General features: G+C 41.4%; 1 protein-coding gene across 5 annotated transcripts in view; it reads left to right on the top strand.

Moving 5' to 3' along the window:
- The window catches only part of TTC27 (tetratricopeptide repeat domain 27), a 184,352-nt gene that overhangs the window by 68,258 nt on the left and 92,016 nt on the right, over positions 1-24,078 (top strand). For all 5 annotated transcript variants that reach the window (XM_086327527.1, XM_086327528.1, XM_086327526.1 and 2 more), the window contains one exon: positions 11,873-11,986. In XM_086327527.1, coding sequence (XP_086183653.1) covers positions 11,873-11,986 — 114 coding nt within the window. The remainder of the gene's footprint in view (positions 1-11,872; positions 11,987-24,078) is intronic.

The raw sequence follows: 24,078 nt of genomic DNA, 5'->3' as shown, positions 1-24,078 counted from the left end.
GGAAATAGCTTTGATTTTGAAATGGTCTACAGAGCAAGGACAGAGTGTTTGTACCACTGTTGTTTGTCTACTGGGAGTAATTTATAGACTACATTTGGAATTTAAGCTTACTGTCATTTGGTACTGATTTTAACAAATGAATGCTCTTTTAAATTGCTCATTAAGAAGGGGGAATAATTCTGCTTTTTATAGTGTTTCTTTGATCCTTGCTTTTATAAGGTCAGCCTGACCTGGGTGGGCATCATTTGATTTGGCTTTAGTGTAGCCAAGCAGTTACACACTCACAGGAGAGCTCTGAGTTGCTTTGATTTATATGTGGAAAAAGCAACTATCTGGAAAGCTCCTTCATATTTAAAGGAACAGACTGGCTGTCTGTCCTGTAAAGGGTCCTAGTGACCTCTGGAAGAAGAATGTTTGAAATGTTTAGTGATAAGAATGAAAGGAAATCGTTTTTTATAGAAACAACACTCCAGGTCCTCATTGATGGTGTTATAGAATTTTCTTTGCTACTTTTCTGGGAGGGCAGAGTTGCATATGGTGGGAAATTGTGAGCTAAATAAAATCATGCCTGACTATACATAACATGTCATAGTATTAAATTTTACTTTTTAGTGTGAGGTAAAGTGCTATTCATTGACTTGCATTTTAGGTAATGGCATTTCCTCAGATGGTAGATGATCTCCTTTTTAAAATCTGAGCCCAAGCATCAGCTCAGGTGGCATATCTCAGTGAGAAACACCTGCTGAGGCATGCAGAGCTGGCTCCCTTTTGTTTTCAAGGTATCTTGTTACACTCCTTATCAACAGTTGCTGAAGTGGCTTGATTCTTTAACTTATAAAACATTCTAACTATAAATAAAAGTTTATTTCAACTTTTACAGCAACAATAGAAATATTAAAGTGTATATGAAAAGTTATACACTTGTAAAAGCCTACTGGCTCAATGAATCACCTTTTGGAGGTTTTGGTCAGTGAGAAGTGAGCAGTGAGAGAACTTGTAAGAGACACAAATGTCACTGTACACTTTTTAGGGGCTTTCTGACCTCTGCCCTGGTGTGTGAAAGTGGTGGGAATTCCATCTTACATGCAAGTTTGTTTGCAAAAGGCACAGTGTTCTGTAGCATTGTCCTGATTCTCAAATTGCTTCTGGTTGAACACACCAAATTTCTTAAGTGTCTGATTTTTACTGTATTTTTAGATAGTACTCAATTTAGTGAGGCAATACTTCATCAGATTGCTTTAGTTAATCAATTCCAGGTAAAAATAAATGAACTTGTAAAAGACAGCACTTGCAACTGCATGGTTCCATTTGTATGAAGTACCTAGAGTAGTGAATTCATAGAAAGTAGCATGGTGATTGCACCTGGGGAGGGTGTGGACAATGGGGAAATGTTTAACGGGTATAGAGTTTCAGTTGCAAGGTGAGAAGAAATCTAGAGATTAGTTGTACAACTATGTGGATATATATAATTAAACTGTACACTTAAAGATGGTCAACAAGGTACGTTTTATGTTACATATATCTTTCCGCCATTAAAAAAATTAAAGAGCTTCTTGATAAAGATGAAAGAGGAGAGTGAAAAGCTGGCTTAAAACTCAACATTGAAAAAACTAAGATCATGGCATCTGGTCCCATCACCTCATGGCAAATAGATGGTGAAACAATGGAAACAGTGGCAGACTTTTATTTTCTTGGGCTCCAAAATCACTGCAGATGGTGACTGTTGCCATAAAATTAAGATGCTTGCTCCTTAGAAGAAAAGCAATGACAAACCTAGACAACATATTAACAAGCAAAGACATTATTTGCCTACAAAGGCCTGTATAGTCAAAGCTGTGGTTTTTCCGGTAGTCATATATAGATACGAGAGTTGGACCGTAAGGAAGGCTGAGCACTGAAGAATTGATGCTTTTGAGCTTTGGTGTTGGTGAAGACCCTTGAGAATCCCTTGGACTGCAAGGAGATTAAACCAGTCAATCCTAAAGGAAATCAACCCTGAATATTCATTGGAAGGATTGATACTGAAGCTCCAATACTTTGGCCACCTGATGTGAAGAGCTAACTCATTTGAAAAGACCCTGATGCTTGGAAACATTAAAGGCAGGAAGAGAAGGGGACAGTAGAGGTTGAGATGATAGGATGCCATCACCGATTCAGTGGGCATAAGTTTAAGCAAACTTGGGATGGTGAAGGACAGGGAAACCCAGTGTGCTGCTGTCCGTAGCGTCACAAAGGGTCAGACACGACTGAGTGACTGAACAACAGCAACAGGACATTATTAAGAGAAATTGATAAGGACCTAAATAAATGGAGGGATATATAGTATTCATGGGATATACAGTGTATATATACATGGGATATACAGTATTCATATACAGTACTCAATATTGAAATTTCAGCTCTTCTCAAATTAACCTCTGTTATCAATGCCATCCCTGACAGAATCCCAGTGGCTTGATTTTTCTTGTTATTGTTTCCTTTGTTGCTGCTGCTGCTGCTGTCCTTTTGATTTTGTGGAACTCAAGCTGACTTTAAAATTCACATGGAAATGCCTTTGCATTTCCTTAGCTAAGAATAGCTAAGGGAGTCATGAAGAACAGAATTGGAGTACTTAGGTTGGCAGATACCAAGACTTATTATAAAACTGTATCAATTAAGACAGCTTAACATGTAGTGATTCTTGGACTGGCAGCATCAGCATCACCTGGGAGCTTGTTAGAAATGGAATTTCTCCTGCTTAACTTTACACCCTACTGAAGCCGAGTGTTTGGGGTTGGGGCCAAGGAGTCTGTTTTAACAATCTGCCTAGATTATTCTTGTGCACTTTAAAGTTTGAAAAACACTGAATTAAGACATTTTGACACGAGGAAATAAAAACTAACCAGTGGAACAGAAAGTCCAAAAAACAGAGCTATACATACGTGGTTCATCTGACTTATGTCAAAGTTGGCACCACAGTGCTGTGGGGAAGGGGTAGGCTTTTGGATAAATGGTACTAGATGATTTGTATTTGTATGGAGACAGTCTATCTTAACCCCTATATCATACTAAATATACAAAAATCAATTCCAGATTGAATGTGTAGAAGTGAAAAGCAGAACGGTAAAGTTTTTAAGAGGAAACTATAGGAGAACATCTTTGAGACTTTAGGACAGTCAAAAACAACAATAAAGCTCTAACCATAAAACAAAAATGATAAACTAGATTATTATTAATATTAAGCACTTTTTAAAAATTAAAAGATGCCATTAGTATCTGTAAGGCACTTAGACCAGTGCCTTGCCAACACAAGTATGTGTTGTGTAAGTATTTGTCAAATAAGAATAGTAATCTATCACCCTCCTCCAACAAAAAGACAGAGGGCTTGTGTCCAAAAAATAAGAATATATAACAAATTATCAAGAAAAATTTTGACAACTCAGTAGAAAACAAGAGGCAAAGGACTTCAGTAGGAACTTATAAGAGAGGACTAAAATGGTCATTAACATGTTAAAAGGTGCTCAGCTTCATTAATCATTAGAGAAATGTGAATTTGTTACAGACATATAAGTTAACCATATGAAATACTACTAAATATTCACCAGAATGGCTAAAATGCAAAAAAAAAAAAAAACAAACAGATAGTGTTGAGTGTTGCAAGGTTGTGAAGCAACAAGGACTCTAATGTTTCTAATAAGAGTGTAAAGTAGAAAACCTGTCAGAAGATTGGAGTATTCATGAAAGCTCAATACTCTGACCTAGCAGTTTCACTCCTAAGTATTAATGCATGTCTAACAGAAATACATGTTGAGCTAAAGAACCTGTTTTAGCATGTTCATGATGGCACATTCTGATAGCACATTAGAATATTCATTGGACATCTGGTAGTTCCCAGATTGGAAATTACCTAAATGCCCATTAGCAATATAATAGTTAAATAGGTTGCATATTGCAGTGAAATATTATTCAGCAATAAAATGAACATTCTGCAGCTATACAAAGCATTAAAGCATGTGTCACCTGTTTAATTTTCTTTTTGTGTATCCCATATTCTGATTGAGTCTTCCCTTGTGGCAGCAGTGTTTTGTAAGATATATTAAACAAAGCCTATCTGCAGTTACCTCCTTTAGAAAGACTTTCCCAAGTCAGACATCTCCCAGCCAAACATAAGATAAATGCATTCTTCCGTGATATCATTATCCAGCCAGTTCTTTCTTTAAAGCTTTGCAAATGTCTATTTTTCAGATTGCATTTTACTTTCAGCGTTTAGTGAGAATGTTTTGCTTGACCCTCACATTAAAGTCTCAGGCAAACTCTTGTTCTCTTGCCAGCATAGAAAACAGTCTGAGTTGGTAGTTTTCCTGAGGCAAATATCCCCCCACCCCCGCTTTGGTGTGCAAACCTTTTAAAGCTGGGATTTAACTGACAAGCCTACCGCCTGCACTGGTCTGCCCCTTGATGTTATTAGTAAAGTGACCGTGTGGCTGGAAGCTGAAAGTTTTCCTCAGCTTTCTTAGGGTCCCAGGCTGGGTCTGAAAATTAAACTGACAAAGATTAACAGGAAAAAAGCACACACATTTACTTAATACAGGTTTTGTGTGACATGGGAGCCTTCATAAGGTTATAAGACCTGAAGAAACAGTTTAATTTGAGTATTTTATGCCTGGTGGCTCAGACAGTAAAGAATCTGCCTGCAATGCGGGAGACCTGGGTTTGATTCCTGGGTCGGGAAGATCCCCTGGAGGAGGGCATAGCAACCCACTCTGGTATTCTGGCCTGGAGAATCCCCATGGACAGAGGAGCCTGGCGGGCTACAGTCCATGGGGTCGCAGAGTTGGACGTGACTGAGCGACTAAGCACCTGGTGGGTTTGACGAAGTGTGGGCAGTCATGGAGGAGTGTGATAGGGCAAAGGTAAGGACTATAAACTGGGGGAGACTTAGGCTTCTTGGGATTCTCAGCATCCCTTTGTCTTCAGAGATAAGAATGCTCCTTTCCTCTTTTTGTGAGAGGGTGGGCACCTCTCACAGAGTTTTATGACCTATTTCAGAGGTGAAGATCAGAGTGATCTGCTGTTTCCTCAGAGTCCTTCAGCTGAAAATACTAGGTATGCTTGGGTGCCCTGTTTTGGGAGTTGCCAGTGGTTAGGGCCATCACCCGTGCCCACTCTGGATGGTGCCTTTTTTCCGAGGGTGAGAGAAAGCTTTGTAGGAGGAGAAATCCCGGTGGTAGGGGATGTGTTTTTCAGCAGGTACTCTCAGAGGCTTGTTAAGCATCACCTATTCATGCTTATTGTTCATAATCCTCACAAGTTTGTGAGAGATGGGAATTACTGTTCCTATTTTAGAGAGATGAAAATTGAGATCCTGAGAGGTGAGGTGACTTCCCAGCTAATCACCTCCCTGGGATTCTGATCAAGCTCTGGCTGACGTGAGATGATCTGCCCTGTTTTACAGAGTCTTTTCCTAGGTGCTCTTCCATGATGTCATGAGGTTACAGAGACAGTCCCTTTAATAAAATGGATAGAAAAAAGGCCACGCACTGTACGTAGGAGAATCACTATGCAGATTTACTTACTGAAAAAAGTTTCATTCTTTGTTTTGAGCTTAGTTATATTAATAGAAGAATGGTGATGGACAGGGAGGCCTGGTGTGCTGCGATTCATGGTCGCAAAGAGTCGGACACAACTGAGCAACTGAACTGAACTGAAGGTTACCTAATAGTCATTGCAGTAGAATGTTCATTCTCTGAGGGCAGGGACCTTGTTTGTCTTGCTTACTGCCCTGTCCCTGGGGCCTTGTGCACATTGCCTTGTGCAGAGTAAGTGCTCGAGTGAAGTAATGAATGAACACACTTCAGTAAGAATGAGTTCTTCTGATTCTCTTTCTACTTTATTTGTATATTCTTTGTTTACTCCTTCTACTTCCCTTTAATATAGCAGTTTCCTAAAGTTTTTTTTTTTCCTCACTGAATGCTCTACTTACATTGCTCTACCAGTGTTTCCTGGGTACTGTCATCCACTTCCTTGGAGAAAGTGTTGAGAAAACAATACAAATGTTCTGCGGCCAAAAAAGGTGACGTCTTGCTATTTGCGACAACATGGATGGATCTAGAGGGTGTTATAAGTCAGACAAGAAGGACTACTTGACCTCACTTATATGGTGACCCTAAAAAAGCGCAAACAAAACAAAACAGACTCATAGATTGAGAGAAGAAACAGGTGACTGCCAGAAAGTGAGGTGGGGTGGGCAAAATAGGTAAAGGAGATTAACAGTTACAAACCTCCACCTATATAATAAGTAAGTCATGGGGATATAATATCTTTGTATGGGGAAAGATGGTTACTGGACTTCTTGGGGTAATCCCTTTATACTTTATAATGTATGTAAATGTCAAATCGTCGTGTAGAAACTGAAAAAATATTGTATCAACTATATTTCAGTTACAAAGCGAAAATGGTTGCAGCTTATGCCAAAAAACAAACAAACAAACATGTTTTTGGTAATCAAGAGACCCCAAAAGTATTAGAATCAGCTTTTGCTACTAACGAAGGTGTGACATTGAGCATGTAACCTAATCTGTTGTTTTTGTTTTTATTATAAGAAAGTAGGCCTAGATTTGGAGTTGAAAATTCCCGTACCCATCACTTCAGTTCAGTTCAGTCACTCAGTTGTGTCCGACTCTTTGCGACCCCATAAATTGCAGCACGCCAGGCCTCCCTGTCCATCACCAACTCCTGGAGTTCACTCAGACTCACGTCCATCGAGTCAGTGATGCCATCCATCCATCTCATCCTCTGTCATCCCCTTTTCCTCCTGCCCCCAATCCCTCCCAGCATCAGAGTCTTTTCCAATGAGTCAACTTTTCACATGAGGTGGCCAAAGTACTGGAGTTTCAGCTTTAGCATCATTCCTTCCAAAGAAATCCCAGGGCTGATCTCCTTCAGAATGGACTGGTTGGATCTCCTTGCAGTCCAAGGGGCTCTCTAGAGTCTTTTCCAACACCACAGTTCAAAAGCGTCAATTCTTCGGCGCTCAGCCTTCTTCACAGTCCAACTCTCACATCCATACATGACCACAGGAAAAACCATAGCCTTGACTAGGTGGACCTTTGTTGGCAAAGTAATGTCTCTGCTTTTGAATATGCTATCAAGGTTGGTCATAACTTTCCTTCCAAGGAGTAAGCATCTTTTCTTTTCATGGCTGCAGTAACCATCTGCGGTGATTTTGGAGCCCAGAAAAATAAAGTCTGACACTGTTTCCACCCTTTCCCCATCAGTTTGCCATGAAGTGATGGGACCAGATGCCATGATCTTCATTTTCTGAATGCTTTAAGCCAACTTTTTCACTCTCCACTTTCATTTTCATCAAGAGGCTTTTGAGTTCCTCTTCACTTTCTGCCATAAGGGCAGTGTCATCTGCATATCTGAGGTTATTGATATTTCTCCCGGAAATCTTGATTCCAGCTTGTGCTTCTTCCAGTCCAGCGTTTCTCATGATGTACTCTGCATATAAGTTAAATAAGCAGGGTGACAATATACAGCCTTGACGAACTCCTTTTCCTATTTGGAACCAGTCTGTTGTTCCATGTCCAGTTCTAACTGTTGCTTCCTGACCTGCATACAGATTTGTCAAGAGGCAGGTCAGCTGGTCTGGTATTCTCATCTCTTTCAGAATTTTCCACAGTTTATTATGATCCACACAGTCAAAGGCTTTGGCATAGTCAATAAAGCAGAAATAGATGTTTTTCTAGAACTCTCTTGCTTTGTCCATGATCCAGCAGATGTTGGCAATTTGATCTCTGGTTCCTCTGCCTTTTCTAAAACCAGCTTGAACATCAGGAAGTTCATGGTTCACATATTGCTGAGGCCTGGCTTGGAGAATTTTGAGTATTACTTTACTAGCGTGTGAGATGAGTGCAGCTGTGCAGTAGTTTGAGCATTCTTTGGTATTGCCTTTCTTTGGGATTGGAATGAAAACTGACCTTTTCCAGTCCTGTGGCCACTGCTGAGTTTTCCAAATTTGCTGGCATATTGAGTGTAGCACTTTCACAGCATCATCTTTCAGGATTTGAAATAGCTCCACTGGAATTCCATCACCTCCACTAGCTTTGTTCGTAGTGATGCTTTCTAAGGCCCACTTGACTTCACATTCCAGAATGTCTGGCTCTAGATGAGTGATTACACCATCGTGATTATCTGGGTCGTGAAGATCTTTTTTGTACAGTTCTTCTGTGTATTCTTGCCACCTCTTTTTAATATCTTCTGCTTCTGTTAGGTCCATACCATTCCTGTCCTTTATCAAGGTCATCTTTGCATGAAATGTTCCCTTGGTATCTCTAATTTTCTCGAAGAGATCTTAGTCTTTCCCATTCTGTTGTTTTCCTCTATTTCTCTGCATTGATTGCTGAAGAAGGCTTTCTTATCTCTTCTAGCTATTCTCTGGAACTCTGCATTCAGATGCTTATATCCTTCCTTTTCTCCTTTGCTTTTTCGCTTCTCTTCTTTTCATAGCTATTTGTAAGGCCTCCCCAGACAGCCATTTTGCTTTTTTGCATTTCTTTTCCATGGGGATGGTCTTGATCCCTGTCTCCTGTACAGTGTCATGAACCTCATTCCATAGTTCATCAGGCACTCTATCAATCAGATCTAGGCCCTTAAATCTATTTCTCACTTCCACTGTATAATCATAAGGGATTTGATTTAGGTCATACCTGAATGGTCTAGTGATTTTCCCTACTTTCTTCAGTTTCAGTCTGAATTTGGCAATAAGGAGTTCATGGTCTGAGCCACAGTCAGCCCCTGGTCTTGTTTTTGCTGACTGTATAGAGCTTCTCCATCTTTGGCTGCAAAAAATATAATCAGTCTGATTTTGGTGTTGACCATCTGGTGATGTCCATGTGTAGAGTCTTCTCTTGTGTTGTTGGAAGAGGGTGTTTGCTGTGACCAGTGCATTTTCTTGGCAAAACTGTATTAGTCTTTGCCCTGCTTCATTCCGTATTCCAAGGCCAAATTTGCCTGTTACTCCAGGTGTTTCTTGACTTCCTACTTTTGCATCCAGTCCCCTATAATGAAAAGGACATCTTTTTTGGGTGTTAGTTCTAAAAGGTCTTGTAGGTCTTCATAGAACCGTTCAACTTCAGCTTTTCAGCATTACTGGTTGGGGCATAGACTTGGATTACTGGTGTGATACTGAATGGTTTGCCTTGGAAACGAACAGAGATCATTCTGTCGTTTTTGAGATTGCATCCAAGTACTGCATTTCAGACTCTTTGTTGACCATGATGGCTACTCCATTTCTTCTGAGGGATTCCTGCCCGCAGTAGTAGATATAATGGTTATCTGAGTTAAATTCACCCATTCCAGTCCATTTCAGTTCGCTGCTTCCTAGAATGTCAACATTCACTCTTGCCATGTCTTGTTTGACCACTTCCAATTTGCCTTGATTCATGGACCTGACATTCCAGGTTCCTATGCAATATTGCTCTTTACAGCATCAGACCTTGCTTCTATCACCAGTCACATCCATAGCTGGGTGTTCTTTTTGCTTTGGCTCCATCCTTTCATTCTTTCTTGAGTTATTTCTCCACTGATCTCCAGTAGCAATTGGTCACCTACTGATCTGGGGAGTTCCTCTTTCAGTATCCTATCATTTTGCCTTTTCATATTGTTCATGAGATTCTCAAAGCAAGATACTGAAGTGGTTTGCCAGTCCCTTCTCCAGTGGACCACATTCTGTCAGATCTCTCCACTATGACCCGCCCATCTTGGGTTGCCCCACGGGCATGGCTTAGTTTCATTTGAGTTAGACAAGGCTGTGGTCCTAGTGTGATTAGATTGACTAGTTTTCTGTGAGTATGGTTTCAGTGTGTCTGCCCTCTGATGCCCTCTTGCAACACCTACCGTCTTACTTGGGTTTCTCTTACCTTGGGCGTGGGGTATCTCTTCTTGGCTGCTCCAGCAAAGCGCAGCCACTGCTCCTTCCCTTGGACGAGGGGTATCTCCTCACCGCCGCCCTTCTTGACCTTCAACGTGGGATAGCTCCTCTAGACCCTCCTGCACCCGCGCAGCCACCGCTCCTTGGACGTGGGGTTGCTCCTCCCGGCCGCCGCCCCTGACTTCGGAGGTGGGGTAACTCCTCCTGGCCGCTGCCCCTGACCTCGGATGTGGGGTAACTCCTTCCGGCCGCTGCCCCTGACCTCGGACTTGGGTAGCTCCTCTCCGCCGTTCCTGCACCATCACAGCCTGGCACTCTCGGCTGCTGCCCCTCACCTCGGACGTGGGGTAACTCCTCTTGGCTGCCACCCTTTGGGCATGGGGTCCTCCCAGCTTCTGCCCCTGACCTCGGATGTGGGGTCTCCTCTCGCCCATGGTTAGTGCGCTGGTCGCAGCCGCCAGGCAAATAATAGATATGATGAAAGTGAGCTGGCCATTCATGGTACAGTAAAGAGTTGGAGAGACTGTGATAGAATTTATACTTCATTGAAAGACTTATTGCTAACTTTTAATGAGAATTTGGAGTTATTAGTGCCTTTAACCAAAAAACAAATAATCGTGTGGCTTCCCTGGTGGCTCGGTAAGGAATCTGCCTGCCAATGCAGGAGACAAGAGTTCATTTCCTACATCAGGAAGATCCCCTGGAGAAAGAAATGGCAGCCTACTCCAGTATTCTTGCCTGGAGAGTCCCATGGTTGGAGGAGCCTGGCAGGCTACACTCCATGGGGTCGCAAAAGAGTTGGACACTATTTAGTGACTAAACAACACTTGTATTAGCTTAGCTTTGCAATTCTTCAATTTGGCTATGTCTTAGAATTATTTGGAGAGTGTTTTAAAAAACACTGATGCTCAGATCCTGCTCTCAGAGGTCTGATTTACCTTTTAAAATACCAAAAGCTTCTTCTAATGGACAGCTAGGTTTTGAATGATTCATTGGACTCTAGTTAACTAGGATTTTTTTATATCTGATTTTTATAAATAAGTAAATAAGAATGTGGTCAACTGTCAGACAGTTACGCCTTTTGCCTTTCTTTGAAGCAACCTTCACTGTAAGTTACTGTTGGGGAATGATCACTCAGGGTCACTGTTGGTTTCCATGTCATCAGCAAAGAGCTTAAATTGTGTTCATTATACTGAGCAGTCCCTACTGCATCAGAATACATTTTCCCCCTGTTCTTGTGCACCCAGAACCCACTCATCCTCACCCCGTGCATTTGTGGACAGATTCAGTGGTTTCTACTGCACTCTCTGAGCTGATGGTGGTCACAGCTTTCTCCGGGTCTAGGTTTCAGTGTGTGCATATTCATGATTTTCTGATAAGCTAGTCTTTCTTAAGATGTCCCTCTAGGATAACATTTAACTAAAATTAGAGACTCTCTACCCTAACCAGGACTAGAAAGCATTCTCAAAAATGTTAGGATGGTTTCCTTAAACTTTGATGTGCCTTTGCATCAGGAGATTAGGGTATTTTTAAGTGAAAAGGCATTAGATTTCTAATTATTTGTTTTCATTTGTGAGTTTGGATAATTTTTAAAAATTTATTTCAAATTTGAGAAGTATGGTCTTCTACATTTGTATAACTTACGAGATAAAAAAGATGTATTAATTAATGGTATGATTTATTCCATTTACTGTTTCGATTATCTGGAAATAATTCTGACTCATTCCTTAAGGAATTTAATCAGCTGAACAGGTCAGCTCAGTTAAGTAATGATTCTGCTCAAATGAACACATTCTTTTCCAAAAATATTTGAAAGCACGTTGTCTTTTATTTTTTGCTGAGATGATTTTCAAATCGTCACTCAACTGTATCCTGATATATTAATTTTGTTATATTCAGAGTGGATTATCCAGTTTATCCATTTCTTTTGTGGTCTTTTTTTTTCCCCCTCCCCATCAGTGTTTACTTTCACAACCCAAGTTCTGGGCCATTCAGACATCAGCTTTGATCCTCCGGACAAAACTTGAGAGAGGAAGCACACGCCGAGTGGAACGAGCAATGAGGCAGACACAGGTAAGAATTAATGTTGCAATTCTTGTTAGTTTTCCAACTCTTAATTGTTATCAATAACCATGCATGTTTGTTATGAGTATAAATAATGAGATGGCTTTCATTTTACTCAAACACATTTTACTATTTGAGAGTGTTGTCCTAGAATTTGCTTGACTCCAAAGCCCAGCTGTGTACTGAGCTCTGTGACTCTGGTGTTTAACCTCTCTAAAGGAAAGCTGTTCCTCTGCTCAACACTTCTGACACCAAGTGTGTGGGTGTTTCCACACCAAGTATGTCTTCACTTCTCTGTGGACATCAATTGGGTGTCCTACAATTTAATTCAATTCTGACACTACGTGGAGTTAGTACAAACCCCATACATGAAGAGCTTAGTCCTGTAAGACTGCCTCCCTTTTCTGATTCTGATTTCAAGTCTGATACTTCTGACTGAATGGCTATAAACTAGGCGTTTTCATGACCTCCTTCTCAGCTCAGGTTTGATCATTTGCTAGAATGGCTCACAAAACTCAGGGAGACACTTAATTACTATTACTGATTTATTATAAAGGATATAAATGAGCAGCTGAATGAAGCAGTTTTGGGGCAAGGTCTGGAAGGGTCCTGAGCAGGGGAGCTTCTGTCTTTGTAGAGCTTAGGCTGCCCCCTCCTCCTAGAACTTGGTGCGTTTACTACCCTGGAAGCTCTGTCTATTCATTCTATTAGTTTTGAGAGTCTGATATTGAAACTCCAACTAAAAGTGGGTTGCTGTTCCCTTTTCCAGGGGATCTTTCTGACCCAAGGATTGAAGCTGGGTCTCCTGCATTATTAGCAGGAAGATTCTTTGCAGTCTGAGCCACCAGGGAAGCCCACTTTAGGTGGTGGTGGTTTAGTCGCTAAGTCGTGTCCGACTCTTGTGACTCCATGGACTGTAGCCTGCCAGGCTCCTTTGTCCATGGGATTCTCCGGGGAAGAATACTGGAGTGGGTTGCCATTTGCTTCTCCTTTCTTTATCATGAGAGCACATCTTTTCCTTCTTTGCTTTCGTATGGTAAAGGCAATATATTACACATATAATCCAAATATGAGGCAAATTAATTGAAACCTCATACATTCAAAGTGAAAGAGAAAGTGTTAGTTGCTCAGTCATGTCCAATTGTTTGCAACTCCATGGATCCCCACCAGGCTTCTCTGTCCATGGGATTCTCCAGGTAAGAATACTAAAGCAGGTAGCCATTCCCTTCTCCAGGGGAGTCTTCCTGACCCAGGCATTGAACCCAGGTCTCCTGCATTGCAGATAGATTCTTTACCATCTGAACCAGGGAAGCCCTACATACATACATCTAACTTTTGTTCAAACCAAAAAAAATCTTGTGTAAACCAGATGTCATCCTTGTCTAATAATATTCATATTAATGTTAGATAAACTCAGCTCAGTTGTTGAGGATTAATGTTAGGTTACTTTATGTTCATTATTAAAATAGTTTTGCTGATTAATTTTCATTACTCAGTTATCTCTTAAACCAGTTAATTTAAATTTAAATCTGCCCCTCTCCAGGTGGTTGTGCCTCTGAGGATGATTGCATGGCAGGAACCTTTTTCTTCACCCTTCAATTTCTGGGAGTTTGAGATTGTAGCAGTTTTCTGTCACTGGAGACTATTCATGCTGCAATTTGACTTTCTTAATGGTAGAAGATAATTGAGATTTCACAGCTTTTGAATGAGTATTTTTAGAACATCTGTTCTTGATACTGTATTTTAGCATTTACTAAATTATATTTTATTTGAAAATCTTTCCATCATCACAGCTAGAATGTGAGCTTCTTGAGGGGTCCGATTCTGTGTCTTACTTATTTTGTATACTCAGAATAGGCACTTGGTGGATGTTTGTTGAATGCTGAAGGTTGTATTTATTTATACCCTGCTTTTTACCAACAGAGTATATAAACTACTTATTTCTCTGTCATCAATCAGCTTTTTCCTCATCCCACTATGCTGCTAAACCATGTATGAGCCCCCCCCAAAAAAAAACCCATTTTGAATTATTTAATCATCAGCAGGAATAAGGCAGTGGCACCCCACTCCAGTACTCTTGCCTGGAAAATCCCATGGATGGAGGAGCCTGGTAGGCTGCAGTCCATGGGGTCTCGAAGAGTCGGACATGACTGGACGACTTCACTTTGACTTTTCACTTTCATGCCTTGGAGAAGGAAATGGCAACCCACTCCAGTGTTCTTGCCTGAAGAATCCCAGGGATGGCGGGGCCTGGTGGGCTGCCGTCTATGGGGTCGCACAGAGTCGGACACAACTGAAGTGACTTAGCAGCAGGAGTAATTAAGAGTTAGGTGAATTGAAGGTTATATTCTCATCTGGCACTTTAGCAGTCTGAGAGTTGTAGAGCCTGGCCTTTCTAGTATCATTGCAGTCCAGATCTTCAGCCTAGTGCTGAAGCTAACAAGAACAGAGCAGTTGTTGTGATCACACTGAGGGTAAGGTCGTGGTCTTGGCGTGTAGTAATTCACGGTTTGTTTGGTTGTATTTTTTAAGGGAAAAGAGATAAAGGAATGTCAGTTTTTCTTACAGGGTTTCTTCAAAAATGATAAACTACAACTACCCTCGAAGTGATTAGAAGTGAAAAGAGACTGGAGTCCGTGAATTAGCTACTCGATTAACTGGAAACATGTTCACTAGTCTATGGGAACTTGAGTAGAATGTGCATCCTCTGTATTATAGGCTGGTCATTTGTTCTACATTCCAGTCTTCGCTCCCATGTTTTAGTGTCAGAATGTGCTGTGCTGTATTATGTTTTCATATATCTTCTTCATGAAAGTACATCCACATGTGTTATGCTTGGCAGGCTCAGTATTGACCTTGATGTGTGACTGTTTGTGTGGATGGAAAATATATGGCTGCCATTATGAAGCCACTGACTGAGGAAGGGAGGTGGGGTGGGGATGTGATCTAGTCATTCAGGCTGACCTTGGTCATGTTTGGTTTGCCCACCAAGGGGGTGTGGCTTCAAAATTTGAGGAATTGTGTTCAATCTTTATACTTATTTTGAATATCCTTTTCCTAAATGCATGGTGCTTATAGAGGACAGATTGAAGCTCAGAGCTTTTCAAGACTCTTTATACTTATAGTAAAATTCAAGAACAGGTCTTGGTAAGGAAACTTAAGGGACAAAAACCCAACTTAAACTCGCTATGAAAAGGGATATTTGTTGGCTTTTATAGCTGGGAAGTCTAGAGGTATTCCAGTCCCAGAGATAGTTGGATTCACGGCTGAAAGAGATCATCAGGTCTTTCTCCCTTTTCCCATTTCTCTGCCTGCTTCAGTATCAGAATGTCTGTTGTCAGAAAAGCACCAAATTTTGTTGTCTGTAGCCCTCACAGTCTAAGAGGAAGAGAGATCACGTACTGTGGCCAAGACTGAGCCCTCTAACCTGTGCTTCGCTTTCTCACCTGGAGGATGGAGAGAGCCGTCATTCAGATACCAAAGGGTTAAACGACTTCATTTAATGCTTGAAATAGTACCTGGCACATTAGAAAACGCTCAGTGAATGTTAACTGTTACTATTATCCTCACTTTAAAGAGGGGGAAGTCTAGGTACAAGAAAATAAAGCTGTCCAGTCCTTCATAGCTCACTGAAAGCAGTCATTACTGCCTGGAAGATCTGAAAACATTGGATAACGACAGTGCTTCATGTTTAGTGTGCTGTGTCCTGCCATGGAGCTTTTCAGGTATCTGAGATGAGAAATGTTGTCTTCCATTCTAGCTCTGTACTTTACCTGCGTTAATAACCACACGTAGCATTTGAAAGTTACTGAAAAGCATACCAGAACGTGCTCCTGCGACTGTGGCTGTGCTTTAATTTTATTGGAATCATTGTAGTTACTACTCTTTGTTCAGAACTGTGTATAGTTACTGCCATTTACTGATCACTCAGATGCCAGGTGCTAGATAATCCTAGGAAGTAGGTGCTACTTATATTTTTATTGATGAAGATAGTAAAGCACAGAAAATTTAAGTGACTTGCCCAAGATCTAATAGCTGGACTGGAATTCAAACCAGGTCTGCCTTGGGTTTCAAAGTCCATGCTTTGACTGACCCTGTTGCACCCATCTGTGAAAGACTTGGCATCATCTGGAGGAAGGGGGTTGAACCAGCTTAGACAGGAAGAAGTGAACAGAGGCTTTTGTGAGCAAGGCTTGGTGGCAGAACTCAGCTTCTCAGGGCGTACAATTTAGGTGAGAGGAGGGGAACGTGGAGTGCCCATAATATCGAGATGTGGTCCTGTGTAGGAACAGAGTGTACATGTGGCTGAGTGAAACAGGCCAAGGCTAAGGCCAGGAGAGGATGCTGCCCAGAGGGAGGCTGGTGGGCCGAACCAGGGTGTGAGTTTCATAATACTAGATTAATTAAAAATAGGTGACAGTTGGTTCATAGATAAGTGAGGTAAAAGAAGGGAGAAGCAATAAAATATTGTTGATAGTAAAAAAAAATTTTTTAATCTAGAAACTTACAGAACAGTGAAAACTCAAGCATAGCAGAGGAACTTACTAGTGGGGTGAATAATGTCCACCACACGTCTAAAGGCACTAAATGCTCACTTCAGTCAGCTTCCAGCTGGGGCACTCGAGATTCTTTGACAGAATCAGATTGTGTTGGTTGAACTGACACATTGGTTTCTCCCGGGACAGCACCCTGTGTACATCTTAAGAGCCTTGTGCAACTTTCCCCAAACTTGCATGAACATATGAACCACTTGCAAGGTGCTTATTAAAATATAGCTCTTTAGCCCAGCCCACAGAAATTGAGGGTCCTGTGAGGGTGGTGATTATGGTCACCTTTGGAAGAGCCTGCTCCTGGCTGAGACCAGCTGTTAATCTTTAGTAGCTCCAGATGTTTTCCTGTCTCATACCCAGGTCCATACAGAACAGACACTAAAGGGGCATTTGTCAAGACCTGAAGGCCAGCCTTGTGATTTAACAGGGTACTGAGTCCCAGAAGGAACCTTAGAGGTGTGTGTTACCAAGAGTCACAGACTGGAGCCAGATTGAGCTCACTGAGGAATGGGCACTCTGCATATGACAGAGACTGCTCAGGAAAGTAGGTATAACTATTATTAGATTTGACTGCTTTAACTTTCTTAGAAAGGATGATACTAGGAATTTAAAACATTCACTTGCTGCTGCTGCTGCTGCTAAGTCGCTTCAGTCGTGTCGACTCTGTGTGACCCCATAGACGGCAGCTCACCAGGCTTCCCCGTCCCTGGGATTCTCCAGGCAAGAACGCTGGAGTGGGTTGCCATTTCCTTCTCCAGTGCAGGAAAGTGAAAAGTGAAAGTGAAGTCGCTCAGTCGTGTCCGACTCTAGCAACCCCATGGACTGCAGCCTACCAGGCTCCTCCATCCATGGGATTTTTCCAGGCAAGAGTACTGGAGTGGGGTGCCATTGCCTTCTCCGAAAACATTCACTTAGGTTTTAATAATAAATATTCTTTGCACTCTTACCCTACTTTCAGACTATAAATAGACTGACTTTTCTCACTGAACTTTTAAGACAAGATAGTGAAGGAGAACTTCCAAGAAGGTCTCCCGGAGAAGTTTTAGGAGAAAGTTGGAAGTGGGCAGGGCTGGGAAAGGCACGCGAGATGGGGCATCTCCCAGTCCTCAGAGGGTGATTGTGGAGCCCTGAGGCTCCCTAAGACCTTTCAGAGAATCCACAGGTTGCAGCTATCTTCACAGCAACATTGTTGTTGTGTGGTTGCTAAGTCCTGTCTGACTCTTTTGTGACCTCATGGCCTGTAGCCCGCCAAGCTCCTCTGTCCATGGGAATTCTCCAGGCAAGAATACTGGAGTAGGTTGTCATTTCCTTCTCCAGGGGATTTTGCTGACACAGGGATCGAACCTATGTCTCCTGCTTGGCGAACTGATTCTTTACCATCAGACTACCTGGGAAGTCCCTTCGCAACAATACTGAAATGCTGTTTTACCTTGTCACTGTGTTGATACTGAAGCAACAGAAGCAATGGAGGGTCAAACTGTTGGCCCTTTCACCAGAATCATGGTCGGGACTCCACACTGTGCTGTCAGTCAGCCTGTGCTTCATAGCCATGCATTTGTAGCTTAAAAAAAAAAAAAAAGACAGTTTTGTTTATGATTGTCTTTGATAAAGCAATCAATATTATTTTATTAAATCTTTATCCTTGACAGTTTGCTTTTAAATATTTTATGTGGTGAACTGGGAGGTACTTGCAAAACACTTGTGCTATGTGAAGTGCAGTGGTTATTCCAAAAAAACCTGAGCGAACTGCTTTTCCCGTTGTTGTTGTTCAGTCACTAAGTCCTGTCCGACTCTGCAACCCCATGAACTGCAGAACACCAGGCCTTCCCTGTCCTTCAGTATCTCCTAGAGTTTGCCCAAACTCATGTCCATTGAGTCAGTGATGCCATCCAGCCATCTCATCCTCTGTTGCCCCTTCTCCTCCTGCCTTCAATCTTTCCCAGCATGAGGGTATTTCCAATGAGTCAGCTCTTTGCATTAGGTGGCCGGAGTATTGGAGCTTCAGCATCAGTCCTTTCAGTGAAGAGTCAGGGTTGATTTCCTTTAGGATTGACTGGTTTGATATCCTTGCTATCCAAGGGACTCTCAAGAGTCTTCTCCAGCACCACAATCTGAAAGCATCAATTCTTCAGTGCTTAGCCTGTGGTCGAACTCTCACATCTGTACATAACTCCTTGAAAAACCACAGCTTTGACTATATGGACCTTTGTCGGCAAAGTAATGTCTCCGCTTTTGAATATGCTGTCTAGGTTTGTCATAGCTTTTCTTCCAAGGAGCAAACTTCTTTTAATTTTATGGCTGCAGTCACTGTCCAAAGTGATTTTGGAGTCCAAGAAACTGGAAATCTGTCACTATTTCCATTGTTTCCCTATTTATTTGCCATGAAGTGATGGGACCGGATGCCGTGATCTTCTTTTTTTGAATGTTGAGTTTTAAGCCAGCTTTCTCACTCTCCTCTTTCACTTCATCAAGAGGCTCTTTAGTTCCTCTTAGCTTTCTGCCATAAGGATGGTGTCATCTGCATATCTGAGGTTATTGATATTTCTCCAGGCAATATTGATTCCAGCTTGTGTTTCATCCAGCTTGGCATTTCGCACGATGTACTCTGCGTATGAATTAAATAAGCAGGGTGACAATATGGAGCTTTTCCCATGGAACATTGTTTTTACTTTGAAGAACCACTGACAGACTATGGGTATTCAGACTTGGGTATTATGGCCGAAATTTTCTCAAAAATGAATGAAGTGAGCTTATCACTTCTATTTGTTACCAGTGATAAAATTTTGAGCTGGAAGAAAAAAAAATGAAACTTTTGGAAGTCTTGTATCTTTAGTTCTAAACCTGACAGCTTCCCATTGCTTCAGTTACTGGGATGAGAGTTTTTATATGAGCTTGCTGATAATAGGAAGTTAGGAGGTTTCATCGGAGAAGGCAATGGCACCCCACTCCAGTACTCTTGCCTGGAAAATCCCATGGACGGAGGAGCCTGGTGGGCTGCAGTCCATGGGGTTGCTAAGAGTCGGACACAACTGAGCAACTTCACTTTCACTTTTCACTGTCATGCAGTGGAGAGGGAAATGGCAACCCACTCCAGTGTTCTTGCCTGGAGAATCCCAGGGACGGGGGAGCCTGGTGGGCTGCTGTCTATGGGGTCGCAAAGAGTCGGACACGACTGAAGTGACTTAGCAGTAGCAGCAGCAGCTGATAATACTAGTGCATGTAATTTTTAATATTATATGAAATATGTGGACATTTGCAAACCTGCACATTTTTCCAAAATAACCAATGCATGATGTGAAAAATCAAGCATGGGTAAAAGACCCAGTCAAAGTTCAAGACACATCAGTGAGTGGGTTTGTTTTATGATTTTTTTTAATTTAGGCCAGTGGATTTACTATAACAGAGTATTTAATGTAACAGGAAAACTTTCATTGATAGGATTTCAAATCCCACATTGTCGATAATTCTAAGAAGCTAACCACATGTTGAATTTTGATGTAGTATTAAAGAATAATATGCAAAATTAACTTTAAAAGCTTTTAAAATACTTCTCCTTTTTCCAACTACCAGTCTGTGTAAGGTCAAATTTTCTTCATAAATTTCAACCAAAACATCATATGGCAATAGATTGACTACAGAAGCAGGTATGAGAATGCAGCTGTCATCTATTAGGCCAGACATTGAATAGAATTGCAAAAGTGTAAGCCATTGCCAGTTGTTTTTTCTTTTTAACTAAACTCATTGGGTTGCAGGATCTAAGTTCCCTAACAAGGGATTGAACCCAGGCCCTCGGCAGTGGAAGTGGAAAGTCCTAACCACTGGACTACCATGAGAGTTCCCAGATTTTGCTAAACTTTTCGTGATTTTGTTTTTTGGGAAAAATTAGTTATTTTTCATAAAACATGTAAGTTAAAGTAATGGAGTAATTATTTTATTTTAGAATGAATTTAATATTTAAATTTAACTCAGTTTTAATTTCTAATATGATAAATATTGATATATTATAGCCCACATATACAAAAGCTCTTTATAGTCCCTCAGTAATTTATAAGAGTTCAAAGAGGTCCTGACACCAAAAAGATTAACTGCTGAGGTGTAACTAAGGGGAATGCTCCAAGAGCCTTGTCTGCATTTCCTTGAAGACTTCCTCTTTATGTTCATCTGTTTAGTCTGGAATCATAAAAAAGACATCTAGGTTCTCTTAGCCCCCATTAGTAGACCCAGTTCCTACCAGCCAACACAAGAAAGTCTTTGAAACAGGAAGCAGAAATCTTAGTCAGATCTCCAGATCTCCTGACCCTGACTCCCTTATTATGGGATTAGGTGGGGAAAAACAGTTAGAATTTTCAATATTTTCCAGTGAGAAGCAGCGTTTTATTTTCATAGATCTGACCATTTCCACTTAAGTTAGGAGGTTATGGTTTTGATGAAGCTGTCAGTATAGTGTTTGAAATCAGACAGGCTCTGATTCATAGCTTTAAACTTTGAGCACAGGGGCTTCCCTGGTGGTCCATAGGCTAAAATTCAACGCTTCCAATGCAGGGAGCACAGGTTCAGTCTCTGGTCAGGGAAACTAAGATCCTGTACGCTGTGCTGCAGAGCCAAAAAACTAAAACAAAACAGCAGCCAAAAAGAAAAAATTAAACTTTGGGCAAGCCATTTTTTTAATCTCTCTGAGCTGCGGTTCCCTATGCATGAGGTAAAACTGGGTTAACAATAGGTGTAATGATGATGTTGATACTTTGTAGATGTGTTAATACATTTTGATTCTCCTTCTCCTTGTTCCTGTTGGAAGTTTTCTTAGGCTTGGAAGTTTGAGGTAGCAGTTAACTTGACCACAACTGTTTGTGAATCACAATTGAATGACTGCAGACTCCTGTCAGAGAGAACTGTTCACCCCAACTGTTGGATATATTTGATTAAGTACAGATTTTTATAATAAATCTCACCCTCCTAGACATCTGCATGCATACACAGATTGCACAAAAAAGCAAGGTGATTTGGCATGTGATCAATCATACCTTTTAGATTATCAGCTAATTTTGACTTGGCTCTTCAGAAAGCTGATAAGCACTTAGATATCACGCAAGCAGGAAAGAATAGCCTTCAGTGAAAGTGTAGGTCCTTAGGGACTAGCTGTGTTTTTTCAAAGATATGTGTGCCATACTTTTAGATATGAGCACATAAATAAAGTCTAAATCATACCAGACCTTGTTCTGAATTGTCCTTCAAAATTGTCCTAAATCATTCTCCATGTGCTAATTTTAAAATGTAGTCTTGATTTTCTCTAGTTTTTTTGGAGGGAAGTTCTTTCTCTGCTGAAAACAGAGAGGGCCCATCATTGTTTTGTGGGGATTTGTTCTTTTATTCCCCATTCCTTAGCGGTGTCCTCTGATCTCTGGTACTGGTTTCTGGAAGACTCAAGAGTTGCTGTTGTCTGGGGTCAGAGAAACTGTATGCATAGGCATGTTGTCTCAACACTGAAAATATAAATGCTTTGAGGTGGAGTTTGGGGAGAAAAAGACATTAAAAGGGAGTCTTGAAACTTGAAAACAGTTTCATATAACAGTTTATGCATCATGAATGAAGTTGTGTTTGGTGTGTCCCAGCAGTTGAACCTGGATTTTCTGTCACCTGATTCTCTTATTGCACCCCACCCACCAACCTCTCAGTCTAGTCTGAGCCAGACTCTTCCTTACTCTTTTCTCATCATATTTCTTGTTTATCCACATCTCTCTGTCACCTCCTTGTGTACATTCTGCTTGCTTTCAACTCTTAATGATTGGTTTAGGGTGTATTTGTGTCTCTCTTTCTCTCTCCAGTTTTGATGTTACTATCTTTTCTTAAAAACAAACTTCTCATGCCAATTTTAACTTATGACCAAGTGTCCATGACTTTCAGGTGTGAAATACATGAAATTTAGAAACTGGAGAGAGAAAATGGCAAGTGAGAGAGTAGGACAGTGCTTTAGAGGTCATTTACCTCAGTTTCTGGGAATTTGTGAAAGCTTGCAAGGTACCCATTTGTCTCTGAGCTCCCTGTTTTTGTCCACATTCATACACACACATCTGAGTTAAATTCACCCATTCCAGTCCATTTCAGTTCGCTGCTTCCTAGAATGTCAACATTCACTCTTGCCATCTCTTGTTTGACCACTTCCAATTTGCTTTGATTCATGGACCTGGCATTCCAGGTTCCTATGCCATATTGCTCTTTACAGCATCGGACCTTGCTTCTATCACCAGTCACATCCACAGCTGGGTATTGTTTTTGCTTTGGCTCCATCCCTTCATTCTTTCTGGAGTTATTTCTCCACTGATCTCCAGTAGCATATTGGGCACCTACTGACCTGGGGAGTTCCTCTTTCAGTATCCTATCATTTTGCCTTTTCATACTGTTCATGGGGTTCTCAAGGCAAGAATACTGAAGTGGTTTGCCATTCCCTTCTCCAGTGGACCACATTCTGTCAGATCTCTCCACCATGACCCGCCCATCTTGGGTTGCCCCACGGGCATGGCTTAGTTTCATTTGAGTTAGACAAGGCTGTGGTCCTAGTGTGATTAGATTGACTAGTTTTCTGTGAGTATGGTTTCAGTGTGTCTGCCCTCTGATGCCCTCTTGCAATACCTACCGTCTTACTTGGATTTCTCTTACCTTGGGCGTGGGGTATCTCTTCTCGGCTGCTCCAGCAAAGCGCAGCCTGGAATGGGTGAATTTAACTCAGATGACCATTATATCTACTACTGCGGGCAGGAATCCCTCACAAGAAATGGAGTAGCCATCATGGTCAACAAAGAGTCCGAAATGCAGTACTTGGATGCAATCTCAAAAACAACAGAGTGATCTCTGTTCCTTTCCAAGGCAAACCATTCAATATCACAGTAATCCAAGTCTGTGCCCCAACCAGTAATGCTGAAGAAGCTGAAGTTGAATGGTTCTATGAAGACCTACAAGACGTTTTAGAACTAACACCCAAAAAAGATGTCCTTTTCATTATAGGGGACTGGAATGCAAAAGTAGGAAGTCAAGAAACACCTGGAGTAACAGACAAATTTGGCCTTGGAATACAGAATGAAGCAGGGCAAAGACTAATAGAGTTTTGCCAAGAAAATGCACTGGTCATAACAAACACCCTCTTCCAACACCACAAGAGAAGACTCTATACATGGACATCACCAGATGGTCAACACCGAAATCAGATTGATTATATTCTTTGCAGCCAGAGATGGAGAAGCTCTATAGAGTCAGCAAAAACAAGACCAGGAGCTGACTGTGGCTCAGATCATGAACTCCTTATTGCCAAATTAAGACTTAAATTGAAGAAAGTATGGAAAACCACTAGACCATTCAGGTATGATGTAAATCAAATCCCTTATGATTATACAGTGGAAGTGAGAAATAGATTTAAGGGCCTAGATCTGATAGATAGAGTGCCTGGGGAACTATGGAATGAGGTTCGTGACATTGTACAGGAGACAGGGATCAAGACCATCCCTATGGGAAAGAAATGCAAAAAAGCAAAATGGCTGTCTGGGGAGGCCTTACAAATGG

This window comes from Bos grunniens, chromosome 11 (assembly GCF_055505025.1).
Source record: "Bos grunniens cultivar Pamir isolate PY7600 chromosome 11, Bosgru_T2T1.0, whole genome shotgun sequence".
Classification (NCBI taxonomy): Eukaryota; Metazoa; Chordata; class Mammalia; order Artiodactyla; family Bovidae; genus Bos; species Bos grunniens.
The sequence above is the reverse complement of the archived record's forward strand: the minus strand, read 5'-3'. Positions and strand labels throughout refer to the sequence as shown.